This window comes from Centroberyx affinis, unplaced genomic scaffold, assembly GCF_046629955.1.
Source record: "Centroberyx affinis isolate AG114_WGS23_722 - 3 ecotype Tasmania unplaced genomic scaffold, CSIRO-AGI_Caff_v1 ptg000804l_1, whole genome shotgun sequence".
NCBI classification, from domain to species: Eukaryota; Metazoa; Chordata; class Actinopteri; order Beryciformes; family Berycidae; genus Centroberyx; species Centroberyx affinis.
In genome coordinates, this window is record NW_027279407.1 from 269,209 (window position 1) to 294,489 (window position 25,281).

At 43.4% G+C, this 25,281-nt stretch overlaps 1 protein-coding gene across 1 annotated transcript; it reads left to right on the forward strand.

The window, feature by feature from the left end:
* The first annotated feature begins 867 nt into the window (after positions 1–867).
* Positions 868–23,892, forward strand: LOC139644929 (rap guanine nucleotide exchange factor 4-like). Its single transcript, XM_071520466.1, has 30 exons — positions 868–935; positions 5,127–5,269; positions 6,057–6,145; positions 7,121–7,267; positions 11,419–11,491; positions 11,727–11,791; positions 12,891–12,997; positions 13,169–13,290; positions 13,837–14,020; positions 14,641–14,725; positions 15,407–15,467; positions 15,591–15,667; positions 16,358–16,504; positions 17,051–17,145; positions 17,460–17,545; positions 18,245–18,323; positions 19,388–19,538; positions 19,637–19,725; positions 19,842–19,869; positions 19,982–20,057; positions 20,407–20,553; positions 20,952–21,049; positions 21,561–21,686; positions 22,358–22,536; positions 22,710–22,800; positions 22,934–22,984; positions 23,095–23,182; positions 23,312–23,376; positions 23,526–23,580; positions 23,759–23,892. Exons 1-30 carry the CDS (start codon positions 868–870, stop codon positions 23,884–23,886), a joined length of 3,000 nt encoding a protein of 999 aa, XP_071376567.1. The 3' UTR covers positions 23,887–23,892.
* The last annotated feature ends 1,389 nt before the right edge of the window (positions 23,893–25,281 follow it).

The following is a 25,281-nucleotide window of genomic DNA, read 5'->3' on the forward strand; positions in this document are numbered from 1 at the left end:
CTCCTTCTCTCCCTCCCTCCCCCTGCTGCTGTGGCTGCGGTCATCCTGCTGACAGGCCGTCGTCATCAGGGTGACAGGCTGCATCTCTGCCGCCTCTGGCCCATCACTTGGACTGAAGCAAAACAAGCGAAACTAACGCTGCCTCGCTGCTTCTCATATAGGATTTCATAGGAAGCAACACTCAAGACTGCAGCAATTGCATCTGGCACTGATCTGTATTCGGTCACATCAAGGCCGATGTTTACAGAAGCAATGTTCATAGGCCTATCAGTTCATGCCATGTTGCTCAGACCCTTATGCTTGGCCTGGCCTTGTGCTGACACTGCTGCAGCTCTGATTCGGCTGCTCATGCCAAGGCTTAGGTCTTACCAAATCTTGCAGCTTGAAGCCCAAATTATAGCCTTCATTGTGAGAATATAGTCAAGGATATCCCCTAAGGAAAAATCACTGCAATATTCCTATAATAGTCCTATGGGAACCTAACGTGTGACTGTGCTACTCAATAGTGAGTTTAGAGACCTTATTGTACTTTACAGTATTGTTTTAATCTCCTATATTATCACTATGACATTCCTATAAAGTGCAGTACAATATAATCCCATTGATTTATAGTTCTGCTGTAATATTTTTCAAAATAAAATGTGTTCTAGACAATTCACTATGACAATCTGCATGCCACGATGAAGGCGGCAGCTCGCTGTACAGCCTGTAGTTGTGCGAGCCTGGGAGCTGTGGGGCCATCAGGCTGGATAACGGAGGGGCGGGGAGGGGGCGCAACCGGAGCTCTCCTCATTAACGACCACCGACAACCGGGAAGCCTCCTCCTGTAGCATCATCATAGGTTTCACTAACACACTCCCGGGGAAGATGGTCGCGGTGCAGACGTCTCCCAATTCGTCCCCATCGGCGGAGTGGATCTGCTGCCTGGATAAAAGGTGGGTGAATCCGCTCCACGCCGTGCATCCCCCATAAACACCGCATGCTTTTTCCTCAGCCCTGCCTCGCTCCATTCATCCGCGTCAACGTGATTAATCGGAGCCGGCGATTGCTGCGTGTGCAGTGTGTGTGTGTGTGTAATAATAAAAATATGATACGCCTTGTTTTTATTTATTTTTTGCGTATTATATGTCACTGTCATTTTCTCAGTTTATCTACCTCTTAGTGATGAATCAGGCTGTGCAGTGCATTACAATGTAGCCCTTTTTATTCCTGTTTTCTCGCCTCCTCGGTCTAAAAGGCGTTGGTAGCTTCGAGGTTCACTGGGATGCTCCAGTCCCCTGCATGGGCTGATAGACGGCTGAATAGACGCACATGCTTTATGGCTGCTGAAATCGAAAAAGACGTTTTATGGTAGGAATATACTGGCGTGTATTTATATTGTTTACTGAAATAAGGGTTAGAGGCAGGTCAACGCATTTGGTCTGCCCATTGGGGGATCATTTTTGTCAGAATGCCGCGTGCGAGGCTTTGATTTGCCCTGTGTGACTGAACAGGTTAGAATAACTGAGGAGTGAACATATATTATGATCATGATATTGACGACTCTTCTCCTAGTTTGCTAGTTCTGGAGCTGCTTTGAGGTTTAAGTGCTGTTGAATGGATCTATTTAGTCCAGGCGAGGATTTAAAACCATTTTGCCCTTATCTGGTCATTTCCAATAGGAACAGAAAAGGTAATAATGCTGCACACACACAGAGCTGTAAAACAAATGTCTCCAATGGAGAGGGCTGGCCTTGGGCTTAAATAAATAATCAGGATGAAAGGGCAGCTTACATACATTAGTAATTAGATGATACTCTCCACAATTAAAACAATCCACAATCTAAAACACACACACGCACAAACACACACTCCACACACCCCCTCACACACCTAGCTATGACATATCCTCAGGTTACCATAGGCAACCTGAGGCTACCATCTTGTCCTCTTCATCATCTTCTGTAAGACAGGATGCATTCTGATAAAGCTCCAAGGAGCTTCTGTAAGGCTCCTGATGAAGTGGAATGACTACTCATTTCCTTTCTACATCAAAATAATGGGAGTGATATATATCCCACAATCCATTGCTTTCCCTGCTGAGTTTCTTAATAAATTTTATCCTTATTATGGATTCCTAGTTTGTCATTGTTAGAGGTAGTTGTTGTTAAATTGCCCTGAGAAATGGGTAGAGCATGAAATTGAATTACAACTTGTGTTAGAGGGGTTTGATCCTTACTGGGACAAATATGTGCATTCATTGCCCTGTCAGGTGTTTTGGTTGGAAACGTCCACCAAACATGGTATAGTAGAGTATGGTATAGGCCTATGTCATGTTAAATACAGCCTCTGTACAGTAGTTGGCTGTCAATAAGGCCAGGCTGGGCGTTTGCCTGGGCCGTAAGATTAGAGTGGACAGGATCTTATACTATAGTAGAGCACTCAATACCCTTCAGCTATGCACCTCTTATTCAATCAATATCCAGCAGTGTGTGTGTTTGGGAGCGTCCATCTACAGTATATGTTGATGTGAGCAAGTGAAGGGTGAGAGGGAGGGAGGGAGGGAGGGAGGGAGGGAGAAAGAAAGGCAGAGGTTAAGACGGGACTGGCTCTAATATATTTGTCCAAAGACGTTTATTGCCAGTGAGTGTGAAGTATGTGAGATACAATCTGATTTGTTCTCAGTTCAGTGTTGCCCAAGGCGGGTAATAGACCGTCCAGTCAACACACACAGCACCGGCCCAGATGTCGGTTGAGTTTTAACCTCCCTTTATTGCATGAAATCATAAGTGTATATCACTGTGGCCAATTCTCCAACCATCAGATTATATGGAAAATAATAAGTCAGAGATGAAAGCAATGACTAAAACAAATCAAAGAAAACAAAAATTTAAAAAAAAGTCAATCTTCCAAGTGAAATTTGACAGCCACTTCCTCTGTCCTACATACAGTATGTAGGCTAATGTGCAAATATATCAAGCCAGGATGAGATAGAAACAATTCTACCATTTTGAAATGAGTATAATTGTTTATTGACATGTTTACAGCAATTTATTCAGTGTTTCTTACAGGTTCTTGGATTGTTTGTGGTGATGGCAGGCGGGGGTTGAAACAACTGAGTATATCCAGTGAAAGAATCTCTGCTAACATGTTAATCTGCTGTTTGGGAAATCTGTTTGTGCTGAGGCTGTCTGACATTTTGGTGAGCTGCCACAAATCAACCTATGGGGAAATACTGATATTTCCAGATGGATGTTTCCTCCAACAGAATCTGCAGAACCAATCTGGAGTCTTTCTGTTTTCTCCTTGGTCTCTCTTGCCAGTCGATTTACTGTATAAAGCCAGTGTGTTTACGTGTGCGTGCGTGTGTGTGTGCGTATGTGTGCGTGTGTGTGTGTGTGTGTGTGTGTGCGCGCGCGCGCGTGTATGGGTGTGAGTGAGTGTGCAGTTTACCCATCATTTGTGGTTGAAAACCCGAGATCTCTGCTGACATTGACAACGGAAGAAAAGGCTGAGGGAGGAGAAGTGAAGAATGAGAGAAAATGGGAAAGAGAGAGGGGCAGGGAGGGTGAGAGAGAGAGAGAGGCCGGGGCAAGAGAGTGGGAGAGAGAGAGAGAGTTAAGGTGAGCAGCTCTCAGGTCACATCCATCTCACACCAATGGGGGAGCCAGATTCCTCTGGACAGGCAGCGAGCGAGAACAGGACAGAGAGAAAGCGAGCGAGCGAGAGAGAGAGAGAGAGAGAGAGAGAAAGAACGAGGCAGAAACCAAGAGATTCTACCTGACAGATCTTTACAGTTTCACAGTAGACGGATAGGTGAAGGGTGACTCTGGTATTACCCATTCAACCCGGCAGTGTTAACCTCCCTGTCTCTCCCTATTGCAGTGTGTGGGAGGCCACCTGTCTAAACCATTAACTCTACCTACAGTAGGATATGACGCTTCGCCGGAGAGCTGGGGGCCAATGAGCAGGCAGTAGGTGGATGTGGGGAGGATGAGTCAGAGAGTCAGAGAGAAAGAAGTAGTGAGAGAGAGAGAGAGAGAGGACCAGCCAAGCGCTCACACCAGATGTTCTCGGACTGGAAGCTGTGTTGTGTGTTGTAGACCTTTAGGCAAAGTCTATGTTTAACTGGGAGTATTGTCCTGGGTGCTGAGGACAATCCACTGCTGGAGGATACAAATGTGTGTGTGTATGTTAAGGGGTATGTGTATATACGTGTGTGTGTGTGTGTGGAGGAGGGGGGGGGGGGCAACACAACCTGTGTGAGCTCGCAAAGCCAAAGGAAAGAGGATGGGTAAGAATAGGGGTTGATAGTGTGTGTGTGTGAGAGAGAGAGAGGGGTGGGTGGTAATGGAAAGAGAAAAGTGAACCTGCCAGTAATGGAGAGGCTAGATCTTAAAGAAGAAAGGGGTCATTTTGTTCTTTCCCATTTTGCTTTGCCCCTAAGAGAAACTAGGCAAGGCTCGAAAGAGGAAAAAGAGGAGGAAGATGGATGGAGATTAAAGAAATGTTTAGCGGAGGCAGACAAAGAAGAGAGAGCTGGGAGGAAGAGAAGAGGAAGGAGTTGAAGGGAGAAGTAGGGAGAGACAGCCTCTGGTCTTTGAAGGAGGAAGCGCACAGTGCATTAGCCATTCTCTACAACCACACACTCACAACACACACACACACACACACACCCACACACACACACACACACACAAAAGGCGGTGAGTCACTATCGAGGGAGAATAACTGAATGAACGGAGCTAACTGCAGTGTGTGTTACTCTGAGCAGTTTTTGTCTCGGCGGCGTTTCACCACATCGCAGAACAGAGTGTTTAAGCTCTCAGATCAAAAATCGGCACACGCCTGGGTAGATATCTGACATCGATGTGAGCGTGTGTGTGTGTGTGTGTGTGGGGGCGTGTGTGTGTGTGCGCGTGTGTGTGGGGGGGGATTTAAGCGCTTTAGAAATAGCAGCAGCACAAATGAGATCTTACATCCGCACCCTGTGGGGGGTCTGAGCTGAGAGAAGTAACGCCTGCAGCTCCCAGCCTTTATCACTACGACACCAGGCAGAACAATGAAGGCAGCATGCTCGCACTCATTCACACGCGTAAACACAATGGATCACATTAAAACGATGTAACTCGGTCTTCTCTGCGCAGGCCGTCGGAGCGCTCGGGAGAGGATGTGGACATTATTCTGACCAGACTGCGAGAGGTCAAAGCCTTCCACAGGTTCCCCCCCTCCCTCCTGCTGCAGATCTGTGCCTGTGCCTTCTATGAATACCTGGAGAAAGGCATCACACGTATGTATATGGACACACACACACACACACACAGACACACTCACACACACAAACATGCTGATGCTTTGGATGAAAGCTTCCTCCAGAGGGAATACATTATATGACAGCCTTTGCGCTTTGGGCGTTTTATTTGAATGCATGTGAACACACACGCCCACACATATGCACACAAATCATATAAACCTTATTGTAACACGTATCATAGGATATCAGTGTCAACGCATATCATCACTGTCCTGGGGAAACCTTTGCAATTCCAGATTTTCTTTATTTACTGTAACAGCTGTAACACTTCTCCCTCTCTCTTATGGGTAGAAAATGAAAATTAAGAATTTTATTCCAGAATGAAAAAAAGTTGACACTGTATCTTACAAAACGATCAGTAGCATAACATCAGAACAAATGCTGGTATCTTTTAGACTTTTGTCAGTCATTGATTGACAAAATGATTACACTTTTACATACTGGATCATCTAAATGTGAGAAATATTGAATGAAGAGCTTTAGAAAATGTTTTTTCCCCCTCAAAAATGGATATAAAATGTTTGAAACAAATCAAATCAAATTTCAGCCCCTGGAGCAAACCAAATCATAATGTAACATTAAATAATAGATGAGCATGAATGGGAAAGTCAACTGGATTCTGTCACAGAGTTCTGCAGGACAACCGTGATATGATGTGATATTCACAAATGGTCTCATGAATGTTCATCAGTGTGCTCATCTGTTGCTACTCCTCTATGTGAAATGTGTTTTGCCATGTTATTCCTCTACCGTATGCATGCAGTGTTTCGCCAGGGAGACATAGGCACCAGCTGGTATGCTGTCCTGTCCGGCTCTCTGGACGTCAAGGTGTCAGAAACCGCCAACCACCAGGTAAGATCAGGTGGTTTCATTGTATATTAACTTGAATCACGTATTCTGACCAAAAACTGCTGTCTTTTCTCTGTCATTCCCACTCTTTTTCATGCTGTTTCTTTTTCTCTCTTGCACCATTATCTATCCTAGCCTTCCCTGTCAAGTTGTGCGTCCTGCTACATCTCTGCTGCCTCTCACGCTCCATGCTGCTCTACAAGTGTTCCTCATGTTAGAGCGCTAGCCCTGCGCGGCTCTCTTGAATGCTAACATTGTTCTGGGACATCAGCTCATGTCTCCGTGCTAAAATATGCACGCTGGCAGAGAAAAGCTGCCACGGCGCAGAAAACAGGCCCGCCGAGAATTGTGCTTCCTGCTGCACCGTTACCCTTTATGGGAGAGTGTGGAAATAGGGTTATACTTATAGAGAGGGGAAAAGAATGACAAGTGGGAGAGAGAGAAAGAGAGATATTGAGAGAGAGAGAGAAAGAGAGAGAGAGAGGATTTGTTCCCAGTGGAAGGCTGAGATAAGCGTCTCCATTGTGAAATGTCCTTTTCATGTATGTGGCCCTAAAGTATCATCGCTGGCCTAGTTTTTGTGGCTATATCTGAAATGTCATTTTGGACAGTAGAAAAAGGTTTTTAAAGCATGCAGAATATTTGTGTCAATTCATGTATGTGTGTGTGTGTGTGTGTGTGTGTGTGTGTGTGCATTTGGTTGCCTCTAGCCTGTCCAATTATGTCCACTCCCTAGAGGTATTTTCCTAATGAGAGCCTCCCTCTTAGCAGTCCTTCATATATGAATTCATTTGCATTAATTATCATATGCAAATCAGTCTGCTCTCCATGTCTCTATATCTTCATATACTAACCTTCAGATGTGTCTCTTTGCTACTGCTGTATCCATAACTGACAGTTTAAGCCAGCCCCGCACACTCAGTGGCTCCATCACAACAAGCGATGGTTAAAGCAGATCTGTTGTGTGTCTGTGTGCAGGATGCAGTCACTATCTGTACGCTGGGGATTGGGACGGCGTTCGGGGAGTCGATCCTGGACAACACGCCTCGCCACGCGACCATCGTCAGCAGAGAGACCAGCGAGCTGCTCCGCATCGAACAGAGGGAGTTCAAGGGCCTTTGGGAGGTGAGAGAGAGAGAGAGTGAGAGAGAGAGAGAGAGAATCACTCTTTTAACTCATGAACTATGTCGGCATGAGTATGAACTGGAACGATGCAGTACAGGTTCTGTTTTAGTAGTCTATCTAATGGAGGCTTTTTTGTCTTGAAAAAACCCCCAAAAAACAGTGTCCTTGTGACACTGCACTTTTCACCTTCTGTTGTAGTTCTTTCTTTAGCCAGAAGGGGGCTGTCCACCATAACAGTACCACTTGTCTCCACCCGTTGGATACATGCTTTAGGAGGTGATAGTCAAGCTGGAAAAGAGGCAGAGAGCAAGAGAGAAAGAGAGTGTGTGTGCATGTGTGTGTGTCAGGATGTTAATTTACCATTTTCAGAGCCTACTGTGGCTCAGGGCGGCATTTACAATGGATGATGCGCTGAACAACCCAAGTTCTGTGTGTGTAATATGTTTATGTGAGGGCAGAGGGGCAGGGGAATTTAAAATAGATATGTGTATGAGATGGGATTTCTAGGCCACATTTTATTGCGTTAGAGTGCCGAGGAAGAAGAATACAGACTACATTATATCCCAAGTCGATCTGACTTAATGTCATGAAGCCGGTATCGATGGGTGAAGCTGCTGGAGTGCTGTTTTCATTTCTTTTATTTTATTTTTATATGCAGGATAGTCTAGGTCCTCTTAGTAAACACTATAGTTAAAGCGTTCCCTCTCTATCCAGATAAAAGGTGAGAGAAAACGATAAATGTGTAGATTCTTGGAACTATATTGAACTACATTGTTCTAAAGACAAAATTTAATATGGAATAAAAAGTGTATTATCTTAGACAGAAACAAAAGTGGTCACAGTCTGCCAGTGAGTCAGCCAACAAAATAAAATGCATTGGACTAAAATGGTCTACAAACATTTACAGATCTAGAGTATTGGTACAAATGTGGAGAGAGCACACTCATTTTTCAAATCAATTCAGAACTCTTACACTGCTGCTTACATAGTTCAGATTCTAGTTAAAACAATATAACTAAGTGGAATGTTGTACTGAAATAGAGAAGAGTTTGAGGAAGACAGGTCTGGTCCAGATTTGGAGACCAGCTGTTAAAAGGAGATAACTAAGAAACAAATTTCCAGGTTTTCATTGCAAAAGACATTCTTTATTAATGGATCTAACCTGCATACACAGTGATCTGATGAAAAGGATAAAACAATCACTCCTGTGATAATTGTCCCAATGACCCAAGGAGATATTTTTCAAGGATGGGCAAGGAGGGCAATAGCACTTTATAGGCATATAGATTCCATCAATAAAACACCAAATAAAACAAAAATGATACATTGACACAATTTTTACATGTTTTTAAGATAGTCACATAAATTGTGCACCAGACTTATGAGAAAAAACGACAATCCTAAATCAAATCCTAGTATATGAGTGTATTATAGAAGTCTGGAATATATTAAAAAGATCACTGTCTGCAGATATATTAGATATTGCTGACAGATAGTGGATCTTATACAAAATTCCTTCATCCGTCAGAGTGCTAGAATCAGCAGTCAGTAACACGGCTGTGGCCTGCACACTGGTGTCCTCCTTGAGTTGGCACAGTGGCAGCTGCCTCTCAGTGGGCCTCCTTGTTGAGGTTGGTCTCTCCATTCACTGGGTCCCGCTCAGAGAGGACCTCCTGGTAGAGCTGTGGATCAGCATGTAAGGAGGCATCATAGTCTGCACCTGACAAGACTTACTATGTGACACTTAACCGATCACTATAGGGAGATTCTTTTTTTGCTTTACGATGCTTGCCACTTGACACAGGAGCTTGAACCTGGATCCTCGGGTTGAATGTCGGTCTCCTCACTCACTAAACCACTCTACTGACTCTGAAACAGTTCAGGGTGACTTTAGAGTTGGCTGTTACTTGTACTAGCCAGTGGGAAACCTGATCTGTGCGGTTTTGCCCTCAGTCATGAGGCTGCGCATTGGAGGCTGGGATTACTGCTGTGACGAGTGACAGCGGACAGACTTCCACTCAGTTATTATGGATATTGAGTGAATCATGAAACTTAGGATAAGGATATGTAAAGCCATAATATTTTATGGACAACACGATTTTGTCATAACCAAAGTTACTGTGAACATTGTTTTTGCCTATAGTCAAGGCTTATACAATAACTACAGATTAGTCTATTTGAGGACTTTTCTGCTCTCAACATCAGTTCATAACACATTTGTCTATTCATACATGTGAATTGTGAAAAGTGTAATGACCTCTTCAATATTATCGTTTGCCGAATGTTATCTGGGTTTCCTGAAATGTGGTATTATGTCCATGGCATGCTGCGGGCACAGATAAATGCGAGATAAGAGAATAATTGGTTATTAAAGCTCCTGTTCTATCTTATTGATGGGCTTGTAGTGTGTTTGCTGGGCGACTAAGTGCACTCAGTCTCCCTCTCTGCTGTCTATTTTCGGAGAGTAGAGATAAAGCAGGAAACGTAGCCCGAGGTTGTACTCTTTCGAATCTTATTCAGCCCATAGTGAAAGGATCATTGTGTGTTATGCTTGTGTGCACGCATGGATTAATTTGTGTGCATGTGCTTGTGTGCGGTGAGGACCAGAAAGCTGGTGATGAATGCAGTCGTGTGTTTGATGAAAGGATGAAAGAAAAAAAAGCCCTGCTCTATAATTTCAAGTGAAAGTGACATGAATAAACGCCATGTAAATGGAAAACGGCTCGTTGTTTGATAGGTGTAAACATATATCAAACAATTACTGCTGATGGGTCGCCTGGCACACTGGCCTGGGCTCTGAGCTGTGGTAGGCGCTCTCTCTCTCTCTCTCTCTCTCTCCTTATTTACTCCTCTGTTCCTTTCACCAGCTTTAAGTTTCTCTTGCCCACTTCCGCTCTCTTCTGTTGGACTCTGACACGCCGTCACTCTCGCCAGCCCTAGCAGAGTATCCTCCCTCCCTCCCTCCCTCCCTCCCTTTCCTCCTGCCCTCCTCCCTCTCCATCCCCACTCTCACTACTCCTTTCTTTTCCCCTCTCTGTTGCTTTCTCTCTCTCTTTATCCCTCTCTCTCCCCCTACTAGAGTAGCTCAGTCATACGGAGGCTCGGATCACCGTGGTAACCTGTGAGAGAGAGTGCTTGGGTTCTTGGCCAGCTCAGAGAGAGAGAGAGACTGGGGCGACTGTTTAAAGGGAACATAGTGTGTGTGTGTGTGTGTGTGTGAGCAGCTTGTTTTGAGCAGGATGCTATCCGGTGGCGTGTGTGTGTTGAGTTGTAAAGGAGCAGAGGGCAGCTCTCTGGGGTTTCAATCCCCCCAGCATTAGACAGCTGAGTGTGTTACCGCAGGTGAGTCTGGCTCCTTCATTATGCTGATTTGTCTGTTTCTACAGTGTGTGTGACTGTGTTCTACTGTCATGTGTACTTGTGTATTTTTTTTGTCTTTTCGGATTTAGGTTCACAATTTGAAGTTAATATGTTTGATGCCAGTAAAAGTTTTTTATGTAACAGTGGGATCAGATTGCTAGTTTAATCATATTTCTAGGTGTGTGTGTGTGTGTGTGTGTGTGTGTGTGTGTGTGTGAAAGATAGAGAAGACAGTGTGGGTCTCTCTAGGTCAAACAGATGCTCTCTTCCTGTGAGTGTGTGTCTGTGCCTGCCTTTATGTGTATGTGTGTGTGTGTGTGTTTTCTAGTAGTCTTCAGAGGGCAAGGGTTGCCTGGTAATGACACATGCGGAGTGAAGTTGGTGTGTGTGTCTGAACTATAGAAATGCAAACAGTTTATTGTTCTTAACAGCTATAAGAACAGCGTCTGTACACACTTTGCTGCCCTCATTAACTCTGTCTTGAATGCAGTAGTGTGTGTGTGTGTGTGTGTGTGTGTCATGTTATATAATGTTAGTTGTTCTGCATGTAAATGATCTTGGTTGTACAAAGGGCTTTGTTTTAAGGGGTACTTGCAGTGTGTGTTTGAAAGTAACACTGTGTGCCTCTGTGTGTAAGTGTATGTGTGCTTGTGTGTGAGAGACAAATGTAATGGGTGGTGCAGTTTGCACTGACTAGTAGATGATATATTGTAACTGTAAAAGCGTTTATGATTGATGTGTGTGTGTGTGTGTGTGTGTGTGTGTGTGTGTGTGTGTGCTCGGTCTTGTAGAAGTATCGTCAGAGCATGGCTGGACTACTTGCCCCTCCTTATGGAGCTATGGAGAGTGGATCCAACAACGACAGTGAGTAGACACACACACAAACACACACCCTCGAATGAACATAAAAACATTACTATAAATAGAATTGATATGGCCTGTTACATGTATTTTTTCTTATTTGTACATAAAACAACACAAAACAAATAAAAAAGGCTGAAAGTAACAAAGCATTGTGCAGGAGAGATCAGGAACTAAATGGGTAATTGTCCTGTAAAATGCTCCAGATTGACCAGTGATGATACTTTTCCCTCCTCAGGACTCACAGACAAAGACGGCATGAACTCAGACTCCGTTGGCCTCATGAACAAGACTCACAACAAGGTAAATACTCACTCCAGCTCACACAGGGGGTCTGTAGGCCTGTCTTTGATGTCCTCACTGCCTCTCTACGTGTCTCCAAATATATGCAAGGACAGGGCATTGAGGGTTGAGCAGTCATATAGCTTTTTATTTGAGTTTGTTTTGTATAGCTGGCCAAAGAAGTAGATGAAAGGGTTTCAAATGCACTTAATTTCTCAGATCAAGAGATAACCTTTTACAGCCAAACAAAGACATGCTGTGTGTTGTGAACAATGCAGAGAGGACTTTGTAAATTGGACCACAGTGTACTAAAATGATGCACTACTGCATACTTCCATGTTTGTGAATGAACCAGAATGCCAGAATGGATATTGGAGGTGTGTGTTCACTGAGCAGAGGCTAGTGATGACACACAGATGTGATGCTCTGTAGTTATGCTAATGCCAGGTAATGCATGCACGCAGAAGAAAGATCCCATCTGCCCAATTAGCATGCCATCCTTTGTTGTTCTGTACAGCAGCTGTCTGCGTGTGTGTGTGTGAATGTATCTGTGTGTATACATCTGTCCTTTCTTTCTGTCTGTCTTTGACTGAGATGCAGGTGTGCTCTGTACAGTGTGTATGTGTGAGCGTACATGAGTGTGTTACTTTTTTCTTCTTCATTCATGCTCTATCACCAGCGGTGACAGCCAAGTGGTTGCCATGACAGCAGTGTCTGATATAGTATTATTGGTTCGGCTCTACTTTGCCAGTTTGCATTGAGCGCATTCTGAAAGAGCAGATTTGATGTCATTTGAAAAGAGGCTCTCCAGATATTAAGGCTGTGTATCGTCAAAGACCTCACAGTACAATTCAGCATTGATACTGTGGGTATTGATAGGATATGATTGGCTATAACACTTCACACTGCATCAATATTATACTGTATAACTGTAGTGTCATGTTGATTCATGCAAACCATTGTATCTTTTTCAGTATTGTAATGTAGGCAACATCGGTTTTAATTTCTCTGTTCCTTTTAATATGTCTGTTCCTCTTTATAAAGCAAGTTAAAGACAAAGCAGATTTCTGCTTTGCCATCAGTGTAGCAGACCACCCTGGTGTTCCTGTGTGTTCTCCAGGTTCCCTCAGAGAAGCTGCAGAGAGGGGGGAAGGTTCTCCGCAACGCCATCCTCTCCAGAGCCCCGCACATGATTCGAGACAGGAAATACCACCTCAAGACATACAGGTGTGGGCAGGCTTGTCTACAAGTCTATCTGTGTGTGTTTGCACAACAATGTGTGCATATGCAAGGGCTTTTGGGGTATTGCTGTGTATTTATGATCATCTAAATATAGGTGGCTGTTTTACTTTGCTATGCTTTTCATATCTTGATACCATGTGTTTATGTGTATTGCAGACAGTGTTGTGTCGGCACAGAGCTGGTGGACTGGCTGGTGCAGCAGAGTGCCTGTGTTCACACACGGTCCCATGCTGTTGGGATGTGGCAGGCACTTCTGGAGGAAGGGGTACTCAACCATGGTAACTCAGGCTTTTGGCTTTTATTATTGTTTCCTTGTGTGTTCATAGTGTATGCCGCTACTTGGGCAAATCAGAGTTTTGAGAGAAAAGATTCATATATTCAGCTGACTTATTCCATCCTTTTCATGCCTGTCACAATATAGCCATGTGCCATAACAACCCCAAATCTCTACTGCAATTCATTGGAGACGAAAATGACAGGGGAGACCCATTTTATATACTGTAGTTATATTATATTAGTATATTCAATGCATTAAATCTGAGGGGCCTGAATGGAGAATTGAGTGTTAGTGTGAGTTGGAGTTATTTCAGTATACTCTGTCTGAATTTACTCTGAGTTTGAGTGTGTGAGTTTTAGTGAATCTGAGCATCAGTCAAAGTGAGAGTCTGAGTGTGAGCATGAATATGAGTGTGAAATTGATTGGGAGTGTGAGCATCAAATGTAAATTTAATCTCATCTCAAACTTGTACACTTGAGAGAAGATGTCTGACTTAATGGGCTGAGATAAGAAAATAATTGTCTGTCTGCGTCTGCCTGCCCTCCAGTGGACCAAGAGCTGGGTTTCCAGGACAAGTACCTGTTCTACCGTTTCCTTGACGATGAGGAGGAGGACACACCGTTGCCTAGCGAGGAGGAGAAGAGGGAGAGTGAGGAAGAGCTGCCGGAGACCATCCTCTTCCTGGCTCAGATTGGCCCTGACGCACTGCTGCGCATGATCCTCAGGAAATCGTCAGTAACAAACACCAATAATGCATAAACTAACATTGCACTGGTAATGCATTACACCAACATCACACAAGCTGTACTGTACGTGTCAATCTGCTGTGAACAAGAGACTGCACCCATAAGCATTTCTGAAGTTGACTTTTATTTTAATATACTAGAAACATAACCCCTGCAAGGTTTTCTCAAAATATATGATTTTCAATTAAATTAAGCTAATTACTATTGGTCCTACATTCTATAGCCCTGTGTGCAGTGCAGCAACTTGCTGTGAGCACATTTCATTATTTCCCCTTTCTGCTGGCTTTGATACATAATTTACCACTTGACTGGAATGGATTTTTCAGTTAATATTATTATTTCAATTATGCTTGAGAGCTGGCAAATTGGACTATATGAAAGCACAAAGCAACATTTGAAATATTTATACTAGCATTTGGTAAGATTAGAATGAATCATTTGTAATGACTATTTGTCAAAATGGTAACAACATTTTTTTAGCATTAGCATGTGTCATTCCAGCTAATTTCACTGTAATGAGAAAAGTGTGTGCATGAAATCTTTAATGCAATGCAATGGAGTGTCCATGCGTTGTGTCACATTAACCTCCAACTCTGTGTCTCCAGGCCTGGTCAGAGGACAGGTGATGACCTAGAGATCATCTATGATGAGCTGCTTCACATCAAGGCCTTAGCTCACCTCTCCAACACTGTGAGTCAGCCAGCCCACTTCTCTGTTAAAGGGACAGGACATTTTAAAGAAGGCTATCTGATTTATCCTTGTAGTGCAGCCAAAAAGCACTTACCTCAGTGTTTTGGTTTTTGAGATTAGAGGGAGAATTTGTAATCATTGTTGGTCATCCTCTTACAAGTCAAAGGGGACACAGTTTCTCTGAGTCCTGCGCTGCCCTGTGTTGGCAAGCCTTCCCCATGTAGACGTGTCCTTGAGCGAGACACTGAGTCTCTGCCAGCTCCACGGGTGTTGTTCTGTAGCTGAGCCTGTGCTTCCTGGATGGGCCAAACCTAAAGAGAATTTCCCTCCGGGGATGAGTATTACATCACACCACATTATCCCAGTAATGAAAAATCACATGCAGCACAACAAAATGACTTAAATGCAGCTTTTCATTGAACTGGTATACAGACCCACTGGCTTCCAAACAAATGGCTTCCAAATACTAATTACGTTTGCATTGAATTCATTCTCAAAAAGCAAAACTCTGGTCCAAGTGCTGTTTGCATGGACTGCAAGGACTCTTGATTCATTTGAAATCTCATAATCCTTAAAAACATGATCTGTGCCTTTAACTGCTCTCGCTCATTTTTCTACAATGCAGCCAAAACCAACATGATCTTTTTTTTGTGTTTTGATGTTGTTTATCCTGGTTTGTAGGTGAAGAGGGAACTGGCGAGCGTTCTGATCTTCGAGTCACATGCCAAAGCCGGAACCGTGTGTAGGTGTTTATACTGTGCCAGAATATTTGTGTGTATGTGTGTGTATGGAGGGTGGGTTAGAGTTGATATATGTATATAGTGGTAATATGTGTGTGTGTGTGTGTTCCCTCTCTGTCTTCCAGTGTTCAACCAAGGAGAGGAGGGGACATCGTGGTACATCATCCAGAAGGGCTCTGTCAATGTGGTTATCTATGGCAAGGTATGCGTGTGTGTGTGAGAGAGAGAGAGCGAGAGAAAGAAAGAGAGAGAGAGAGAGAGGGAGAGAGAGAGAGAGAGAGCTTGAATGCAGTAATCCATCTGCATGCTTGCGTTTCTTTGTTTGACACACCATTCATATGGTTTTCTGCTCCATTTGATGATATTTCATCTGTATATAATGGATTAAAATGCGTAATCCTATTGTATCCTCGGTGAGTCCTTATGGAGCCAACTAGCAGCAGCCGCCCGCTGGGCCTGGGAAACACCAGCAGTAGAGTTTGGCAGACCCTGCCCAGCTCATCATGACTCATCACTATGAATAAATGGCCTAAGGGAGCGTACACACACACATTCACACAGATACAGCCACACACTGCCTCACGTATACTGTACACAGGCAGAGTATACTGTGCATGTTCACATGTGCATGCACACACGTTACTCTAAAAAACACACATGGACACGCATGCACACACATGCGTGCACATCACACACACACACACACACACACACACACACACACACACAGATGATTCATCCCAGTCATCATCCATGTGAGTGCTCCTGCCACTTTCCGATTTTTCTCGGGGCTTAAGATGACTCGCAATCACTGTGCGTGTCGGAGCTTTTTGTTGTGTGTTTGTGTGTATGCCCGTGTGCGCCATCATGTGTATGTGTGTGTGTGTCTCAGGGAGTGGTGTGCACGCTCCACGAGGGCGACGACTTTGGGAAGCTGGCTCTGGTGACAGATTCTCCTCGCGCTGCCTCCATTGTCCTGAGAGAGGACAACTGCCACTTCCTTCGTGTGGACAAGGAAGACTTCAACAGGATACTCAGGGTAGGCGGACCACAGCTGGACGTTTATGTCTGACTGATGGGACCCAAACAAATCCAGGCTGGGTTGGCCTGAATCTCTTCATGTACTTCCTCAGGTTCAAAGCTATTACTGTAGCTGTTTTGGGGCTCATAAAAAACTGCCTCACTTTGGTTTGGGAAATGATTCTTTTGCCTTTGGGTGTAGCTGAACAAAATTTTTCAGACCTGAGTCAAGCTCTAAGCTCTGTCTGGGTTTACCCTTGTGCTTTAATAATTCATTCTTGACTTCCAAGTCTTGTGAGACACTGTGCCTATGGCATTGGATCGCTTCTAAGTCGAGGGGAAAAACACATGGAAAGGATTCATTCAATCCGACTGTCTCAAGGCAAGCATGATGCTGGACTGTGTATGGCTGGCAGTGCTGCCTGACTGTGATGTCTGTCTCCCTCCTCTGACAGAGGAGCTGTATTACACCTTAAATCCCCTACTTTTTTGATATTGTGACATACAGTATGTGCTAATAATGCACCTGATAGTGTGTGTGTGTGTACACTGTGTTGTTTTTTAGGATGTGGAAGCGAATACAGTGCGTCTGAAAGAGCATGAGCAGCCTGTGCTGGTGTTAGAAAAGAGTCCTCGAGCCTCCACCCTGGGAAGCATCAAGTACGTGTGTGTTTGGGTGTGAGGATGATTTAGTTAAGCATAAAGTCTAAAATAGAACTCATGTTGGGCATTTAATATTAAACCTCTGGAAACAGTTATGTCCTCTGTCTTTGAATGAATTTTCTGTTGAGCTCAAAATTATTTGACAAGCAAATTTCTGTGTTTACAAAGAAATTACATTTTAGAATGTATAATTGATTGTATTTTTGGAACAGTTGTTTGATTTGATTGTAATATTGAGCAACAAATACCAGCTAACTTTGGAGTCATGGTGTTTCTGAAGGAAACCCTTCACATCCTCTTGCCTTTCCCAGGTACACTGTGATATCAGGAACGCCAGAGAAGATTCTTGAACACTTCCTGGAGACCATGAGGATGGACACACATCACAGTGAGCCAGGTAGACAAAGAGAAAAAATATTAAATGTAAAATGAATAGTCTATTAGGCCTAAATGAACTTTGAGTGAGATGGCTGGCTGGCTGACTAGTTGGATAGGCTCAGTTCAGTTCAGAATCTTTTTTATACAGGATTGCATATTGAGAACTCTTTTATAGATAGTGGATAGTTTTATAGATAGTATGATAGCGGCACTGGTAAAAAAGGTGGGATGACCTCCAGTCGTTAATCATCACAAGGCAAACAACCACCGATAGAGACAAAAATCAATTCATTTTTGCTCTTTCCCTTAAAGAAGATATCCTCATTTAACTTACTTCAGTTACTGTTTTGTTTACTATGTACCTTGGATTTATGTCATAAACATTTACCTAATTCACCTAAAAAAGGTGCGGAAAATGTATTCCACAAATAAAAAGCTGGGTAAACTGAGTTTAGGTGGGCTTACCCTCCACTACATCCCTTATATAAAACACAAAACATGGACATGGCAACATAATATACATGAAATACATTGTCGTGAATGAAGGATGGATGGATAGAGAGGTGAGGTAGATGGATAAATGGACTGATGAATGAATGGATTGATGGATGGCATTTTTAATACCTTTGGAACCTTTTATATTCTTATCGCACTCCATTTCCACTTTCCCCTCTGACTCTCTTCCTCTTTGCTGTCTGTTTCTCTTCTCGTCTGTCAGACCCGGCGGTGGATGACTTTGTCCTCATGCACTGTGTCTTCATGCCCAACAGCCAACTGTGCCCTCTGCTCATGGCACAATATCCTTTCTGCCTCTCTCTCTCTCCCTCTGCCTTGATATATGGTATTTTCCTTCCTCTATTTTGTTTACACTTTCTATCATACCCAATTTATTAGCTACACCACCACACTCATAAAGTGCATAGCTCCTTCAAACAGTGAGTCACAAAGCACGACATTGGTGAGAAGTACATCTCAGATGGTACAGTTTGTCAGTTATGGATGAGCTAAAGCAGCAGATAATCATCCAGTACTAATAAACTGGCCACTGAGTGCAAACCACTTATCCCCTTCACACCATAGTGCCAACCAGTAACCCCACTGTAAAGGTCTTTTCATATTGTCCTAGTATAAGTCGTTATAGTGCAAGTGTGGCAGACTTGCAACAAGGCTAGCTCAGTACAGCCCATGTCTTTGTTTTGTTTAAATCATGTGAAACCTTCCCAAGTTTGTGTTGTACTTGTACTTTACCACTTATTTACTGATGATTGTACAAAATATAACCCTGCATAGTAGCTAGAATGCAGTGATGTGGTGGTAAATAAAAAGGTGGGTAAACTATGGCCTCCAGTAGGTGATCATCATAAGGCAAACAGCCACCAATCAACAAAAATCAATGATATTTTCAGAAAAGCATTATTTTTTGTTAAAATGTTTTTCGTTAAAATACCATATTTTCATCTAACTTACATCGGTTTGACACTACTTACTTTGATGCATACAATACACTTAACTATTAAAGATTTACATCAGCCTAATAAGCTGCGTAAACTCTATTCTGCAAATGAAAAGAGTTGTGGTGGGTTTACCCTCTACTACATCCATGATAATATGTGTATAAAAGTATAAATATAGTATATAATTTACACTATAAATGAAAAAATTCAGTTTGTTTATGTATGTGGTCCATTCCTAGTTAGGTTTCAGGCAGTGGATGAACCCTTGATGTACCTACCATATTAATACATAGTATGACATCCATGCCTGCTCCATCTGTAACTCTTTGTATAGCCACCACATCAGTATAGAGTGTGAGATGTGTCTATTCTATGTCTATTCTATTTGTCTTTAACCCTGTGTGTACCTACCATGCGCCGGCTCCGCCTGGCTCTGAACAGGAGAGGTTGGAGTATGCGGTCAACGCTAAGAGGAGGGCCCTCACCCTGGCCCTGCGCTGGGCTAACACACACACCTTCCTGCTGCAGGAGGAGCCCGCCGCGCTCTCGTTCCTGGAGGTGAGCATGAGAAAGCTTCACACACTCACACACACACAAATGATACACACCGAGCGGTCTGACAGATAGTGCTCCTCCTTCTCTCGGTGTGTCTGTAGGAGTTGTATGGAAGCGTATCCAACGATTCGCGGATGCTGAGAGCGCTGAAAGATTTTGTTCCTGATCTGGAGAAAGTCGTCAAACTACAGTATGTTCCCCATCTGCCAAGCGTTACACTTACACAGGGACGCTCTGTGCCCCAACCCCAATCTAATTTATTTATTCTATTATTTTTTTTGTTTCTACACTTTTTACACTTTGTAGTTCAGAGGAAGCCAAATCCACGAAAAAGGTACAGTGCACAGACTATTGTTTTTATACAATGCTGCAGTATATTTTTACATGTGAGCTGCATTAAAAGTGATGTGGATGCTGACTGCATACTAACCAATCTGTTTCGCTAGAAGACGCTGATACGACAGTTCAGCAATGGAGAGGAGAGATTGCAGAAGAAACAGCCCATTAGGAACCATGATGACAGTAAGTTGGTGTGTGTGTGTGTGACATTGTGATGTTATTTGGTGTCCTGGAGAAACTGCATCCCCAAGTTTGACATTTTTGATTTTGCTGTATTTAAAATCAGAAACAGTTATACATGCTGTGCTTTTTGCAGCATTCCATTAATGTGTGTGTGTGTGTGTGTGTGTGTGTGTGTGATTGGACATTGTAATGTTGTTTTGCATCCTGGAAAAACTGCATCTCCAAGTTTGACATTTTTGATTTTGCTGTATTTAAAATCAGAAATAGTTACACCTCCTGCACCTTTTATTGCATTCTATTAATGTGTGTGTATGTGTGTGTGTGTGTGTGTGTGTCTGTGTGTGTGTAGTCCTTTTGAAGGTGTACTGCAGTGACCACACCTACACCACCATCCGGGTCACCGTGGCAGCAACGGGCAGAGAGGTGGTCAGCGCTGTGGCCGACAAACTGGGCACCAATGACGAGCTGCTATTGGTCCACCTCAGCTCTGCAGGTGGTGAGCGGCCAATCACACCTCACTTCATTTTCATATTCAACCTGTAACATTAGCTGCCCGGTAGATTCACTGTCATCATCCAGCATTAGTGGCTTTTTCCCCAGGTTTCATCCCCAGTATAACTGCAAACAGGAAAAATGTCTTCTTGAAAAGTGAGACCGTAGACACAATATTATCATAATGTTACATAATATTATCTTGGTCTACCATATGTACTGTGTGTGTTAGGAACAGGATTTGTATACCAAGTTTTCAAAAGTGAAATATCAGTTTAAATTTTTGACCATTGGAGTCGGTGCATTCAGCACAGAGTCCAGCCTGCTGCCTAGGGGAGCAACAATTTAGTGTTTCAGTATATCTGAGGTGTGAAAGTTCAACCATGTCCATCCCTGTTACAGAGAAACAAATCCTGAAGCCTAATGATGTGTCGGTGTTTTCCACTCTGGGGATCAACGGGCGTTTGTTTGCCTGTCCTCGAGACCAGCTCAACGCCCTGGTGAGAGACGAGCGCTTCACCTGTTCACATTGTACAAGATGTTATTAAATATAGCAATAATACCCACGAGTGCATTCTTTGCTGTTATTATGGCCGTGATGGTGAAGCAATAGGAGGTGCAGCCGAGTGCTGTTGGCAGCACCGATGTACCATGACAGGAAAGGATGTACTTAAGAGTATTATGGCTTTTGAACAACGGTTACCAAAGCATGTGTACTGCCAGAAAATTTCCTTCAACATAGTGTACATATAGTACATGAAAATAAAAAACAGGAAACTAAGAAACAAGAAAGATGCTAAGTAGCTCCCTGGTTGCCAATGAGTAGACATTGTGACTTGATTTGAATTGATTGATTCATTTGTGTGTGTGTGTTTGTGTGTGTGTGTGTGTGTGTGTGTGTGTGTGTGTGTGTGTGTGTGTGTGTGTGTGTGTGCATGTGCATGCACTCTGTGTGTTTTTGTGTGTGCTTGTGAATGTGCATGTGTATATGTGTGTGCATGTGTGCATCAGACGCCTCTTCCAGACCAGGAGGGCCCCTCAGCAGGATCCATGTCCAGTTTTGAGCTGATGAGTTCTAAAGATCTGGCCTATCAGATGACGCTGTTTGACTGGGAGCTCTTCAGCTGTGTCCATGAGGTACACACACACACACACACACACAAACACAAACACACACAATATCAGATACTGATATGATAGTTAGGGTAGAAAATTAACAACATCCAATATATCTGCCAATTTTTAGGGAGGCGACTATGTAGCAGTGATGTTATTGTAAGCTGCTTTGATGGAACTGTTCTTCCAAAGTGACTGAGCCAAAATCAAGTTTTATGCTAATTATAGTGGTGTAGTTTTGAAAGAATATACTAATACAGATGCTTATGTAAAAAGCCAATATTTGCTGATAATATTCATATATTGATATATCTGTCAGGCCTAAAAGAAAATCACACAGTGGCAGACAAAGTCTAACCATGCATGTATCTATCTGTTGCACTGAGCCTTTTTTGACACATAGACATAGAGAGACATAAAAGCAGTCATATTATCAGATAATGGAGTCAAACCATACAGGTGTAGCCATTGTGCAAGTTTTTTTTTTACAGCAAGCAGCCTTTTTACATGGCTGCTACACTGCTGCTGCATTATTGCTCCATGCACAGGAGAAATTGTTTGGAAAATCCTGCAGGACTAATGCTTGATAAATGCATGGTAGTAGGACTTGTACAATAGTCCGCTACTGTTGCTGTCCACTTAGTGAACTCTAAACCTGCTGTCCATGCCGTCTCGTCCCCTCCTCTCCTCAGCATGAGCTGCTGTACCACACGTTCGGCCGTCAGAGCTTCAAGAGGACCACGGCCAACCTGGACCTGTTCCTGCGGAGGTTCAACCAGGTTCAGCTGTGGGTGGTGACCGAGGTCTGCCTGTGTGGACAGCTCAGCAAGAGGGTCCAGCTGCTCAAGAAGTTCATCAAGATAGCCGCACAGTGAGTAGGGGCTGCTGCCGCGCGGGACACACTCCATAGGAAGGAACACACATTTCCCATGCAATAAGGCACTGACAGACAAGTTAGTTTACCATTGAAAGCATCATTTTAGACGCATCCACCAAGTTTTGATTATTGTTTGCTTGTGTGTGTCTGTGTGTATTTGTCTATAGCTGTCGGGAGTTTAAGAACCTGAATTCGTTCTTTGCCATCATCATGGGGATGAGCAACCCTGCTGTCAGCAGATTGAACCAGACCTGGGAGGTAAACCTCAGCTAAAAACCTCATAAACCAGTATTAGACCAACCAGGCTATTTCTAGATCTCCAACACAACATACTGTATGTGTATGCTGCGGTTGCTAGGATAAAGTATCCTCTCTCTCTTTTTATTGCCAGAAACTCCCCAGCAAGTTTAAGAAGTTCTATGCTGAGTTTGAGAGCATGATGGTGAGTTGCTTTGTCATACCTGTCTGTCAAAACACATTAAGAGTGGCCATTTGATTACACCTTGAAATGTATTAATTGACCTTTGACCTTGCCGATATGTCTGGTGTCAGGACCCATCCAGGAACCACCGGGCTTACCGACTCACTGTTACCAAACTGGAGCCGCCAATCATCCCCTTTATGCCCCTCCTTCTCAAAGGTAAGATTCAGGTTACAGAACAGAAGTGACATACTGCGCTCTCTCAACTATAAGTCACTGAATCACATTGGAATGAACTGTGGGAGGTATTTGGCAATCATTTTTCAACTTTCATTGTTTTCTTAACAGATATGACATTCACACACGAGGGCAACAAGACATTCATCGACAATATGGTCAATTTTGAGAAAATGGTGAGTTTCTGTGCACATAACAGTCAACCAAATGATTCGTTTTAAGAGTTTGTTTTGTCTTATGTTGATATTATCAGTTGTGACAGTTGCTCTGTCACTCCAACTGAATATGATAGTTAAAGATCTTCTTATGGTCCTTGTCTTATCAGCGTATTATTGCTAACACAATTCGACAAGTGAGGCACTGCAGAAGCCAGCCGTTCAGTAAGTCTGCATATCATTTCTCAGCATACTGACTTATCTACTGCCATTGCATGCTATTTGTAAACCATCTATCACAATCATGTGTTTTTTCTCCCTTGTTATTTTGTTCTCTCTGTGTTATTATCTCCTCTCCTCTCCTCTCCTCTCCTCTCCTCTCCTCCCCTCTCCTCTCCTTCAGACCCTGACATATGCCAGCCCAATAAGAACCATGCGGAGGTACGGGGTTACGTTAGGAAGCTCTGTGTGATTGACAACCAGAGGACGCTGACACAGCTTTCCTATAGGCTGGAGCCTCGGCGGACTTGAGCACTGATCCCGCCCACCACCATCGCCTTCTCTGTGACATTAGCATTGACAAAACCACATTACCTGGACGAAGCAACCCAAGACAAATGGACATACAGTAGCAAATCACAACAGTCGGTAACATAGAACTACTATGGACTGCGTATCAAGGACTCATACTGTGCCATTAAAAGCCTCTTCTTCCTGGAAAGAAAGTAACTGCTTTCTTGTCGCTGTGTCTCAGACCCTGGGCTTATACAATAGTTGTTATCATTTGGGACCTGTGAGATAGAACTGTAAGGTATAGAACTTGATTCGATATCCTGCATGACTGAACTTCATAGGCTTTGTGTTCTATACAATGGATTTCTATCTGAGTGTCCTGCAATGTTGTGCTACCCCCAAATGAGCCCTAGTTTACAATATATTACTGTACCTGCCTGTAAAGCAAACCTTACTCTCCTTACTCATCGACGGACAAACAGCCAAGACGAAAACCCACACAACTGTAGCGAACTCTAGCCTCTTCATTTTCCCTGTTGAATTCACAGATAAATATATATGAAATCTGAAAGTACTTATTCACATCATAATCTACATAGGAGTATATCCAAGTCTTTGAAAATCTTTTGGATTTGATGTCCTTTAGGTGAATATCAGTGTCCCTTACCAGTCAAACACTTCCAAAAAGTGTTAGGAATACAGAGGAATACACAATACTTAACTGAGTATTAGTTGGTTTAAAGCCCTAACAGTGTTGCAAACAGTGTTCTGATTTGTCACCAGTGTTGTTGTTTTTTTTTTTTTACTTTTGCATTGGAGTCCAACTCCTGAAGCGTACGAATCATTCTAGATGACGAGGAAGTTGCTTAGTAGAATCTGTTCTTAGGTCAGTTGTATATTGTGCTCCTTAGTCTTTACGCTAAAGACTTGGTTTGTCGGCACTGATTCTAGACACAGAGTCTAAAGGCAGCTTCTACTTTGAGGGTGAATCTTGTCATTTCTACCAGGTGTGTTCGGTCCGTGTAATTTTTTTTGTATATGTGGGTGTAGAGTGTATTCTGGACAAGTGTCATTTATTTTCCTTTGATCTCAGGAGCTTCTGATGTGGTGGTGTGTGTCGAGAACTGCCGTGAGGCTCGCTTCCACCGAGCGGCCTGTATCTGTACTGTATGTGTAGTCTGCCTTGTAAATAAAAACAGCTAATATAACAGTCCTATTGCAGCTGATTACTGTTTGTGCCGGTAACTGAGAAGTGTCCTGACTTCCCGTGGCTGATCTCACCTGTCCCTGTGCAGTGATGTCAGCATGCCTGTCCTGCTTGATGATGTCATTGGGTCATTCCTGTCTGGTTGAGTCACCTAACGCACTGTCCCTGCCTGCCTGCCTGGCTGTCTGGCTTCTCTGGTGAGTGTG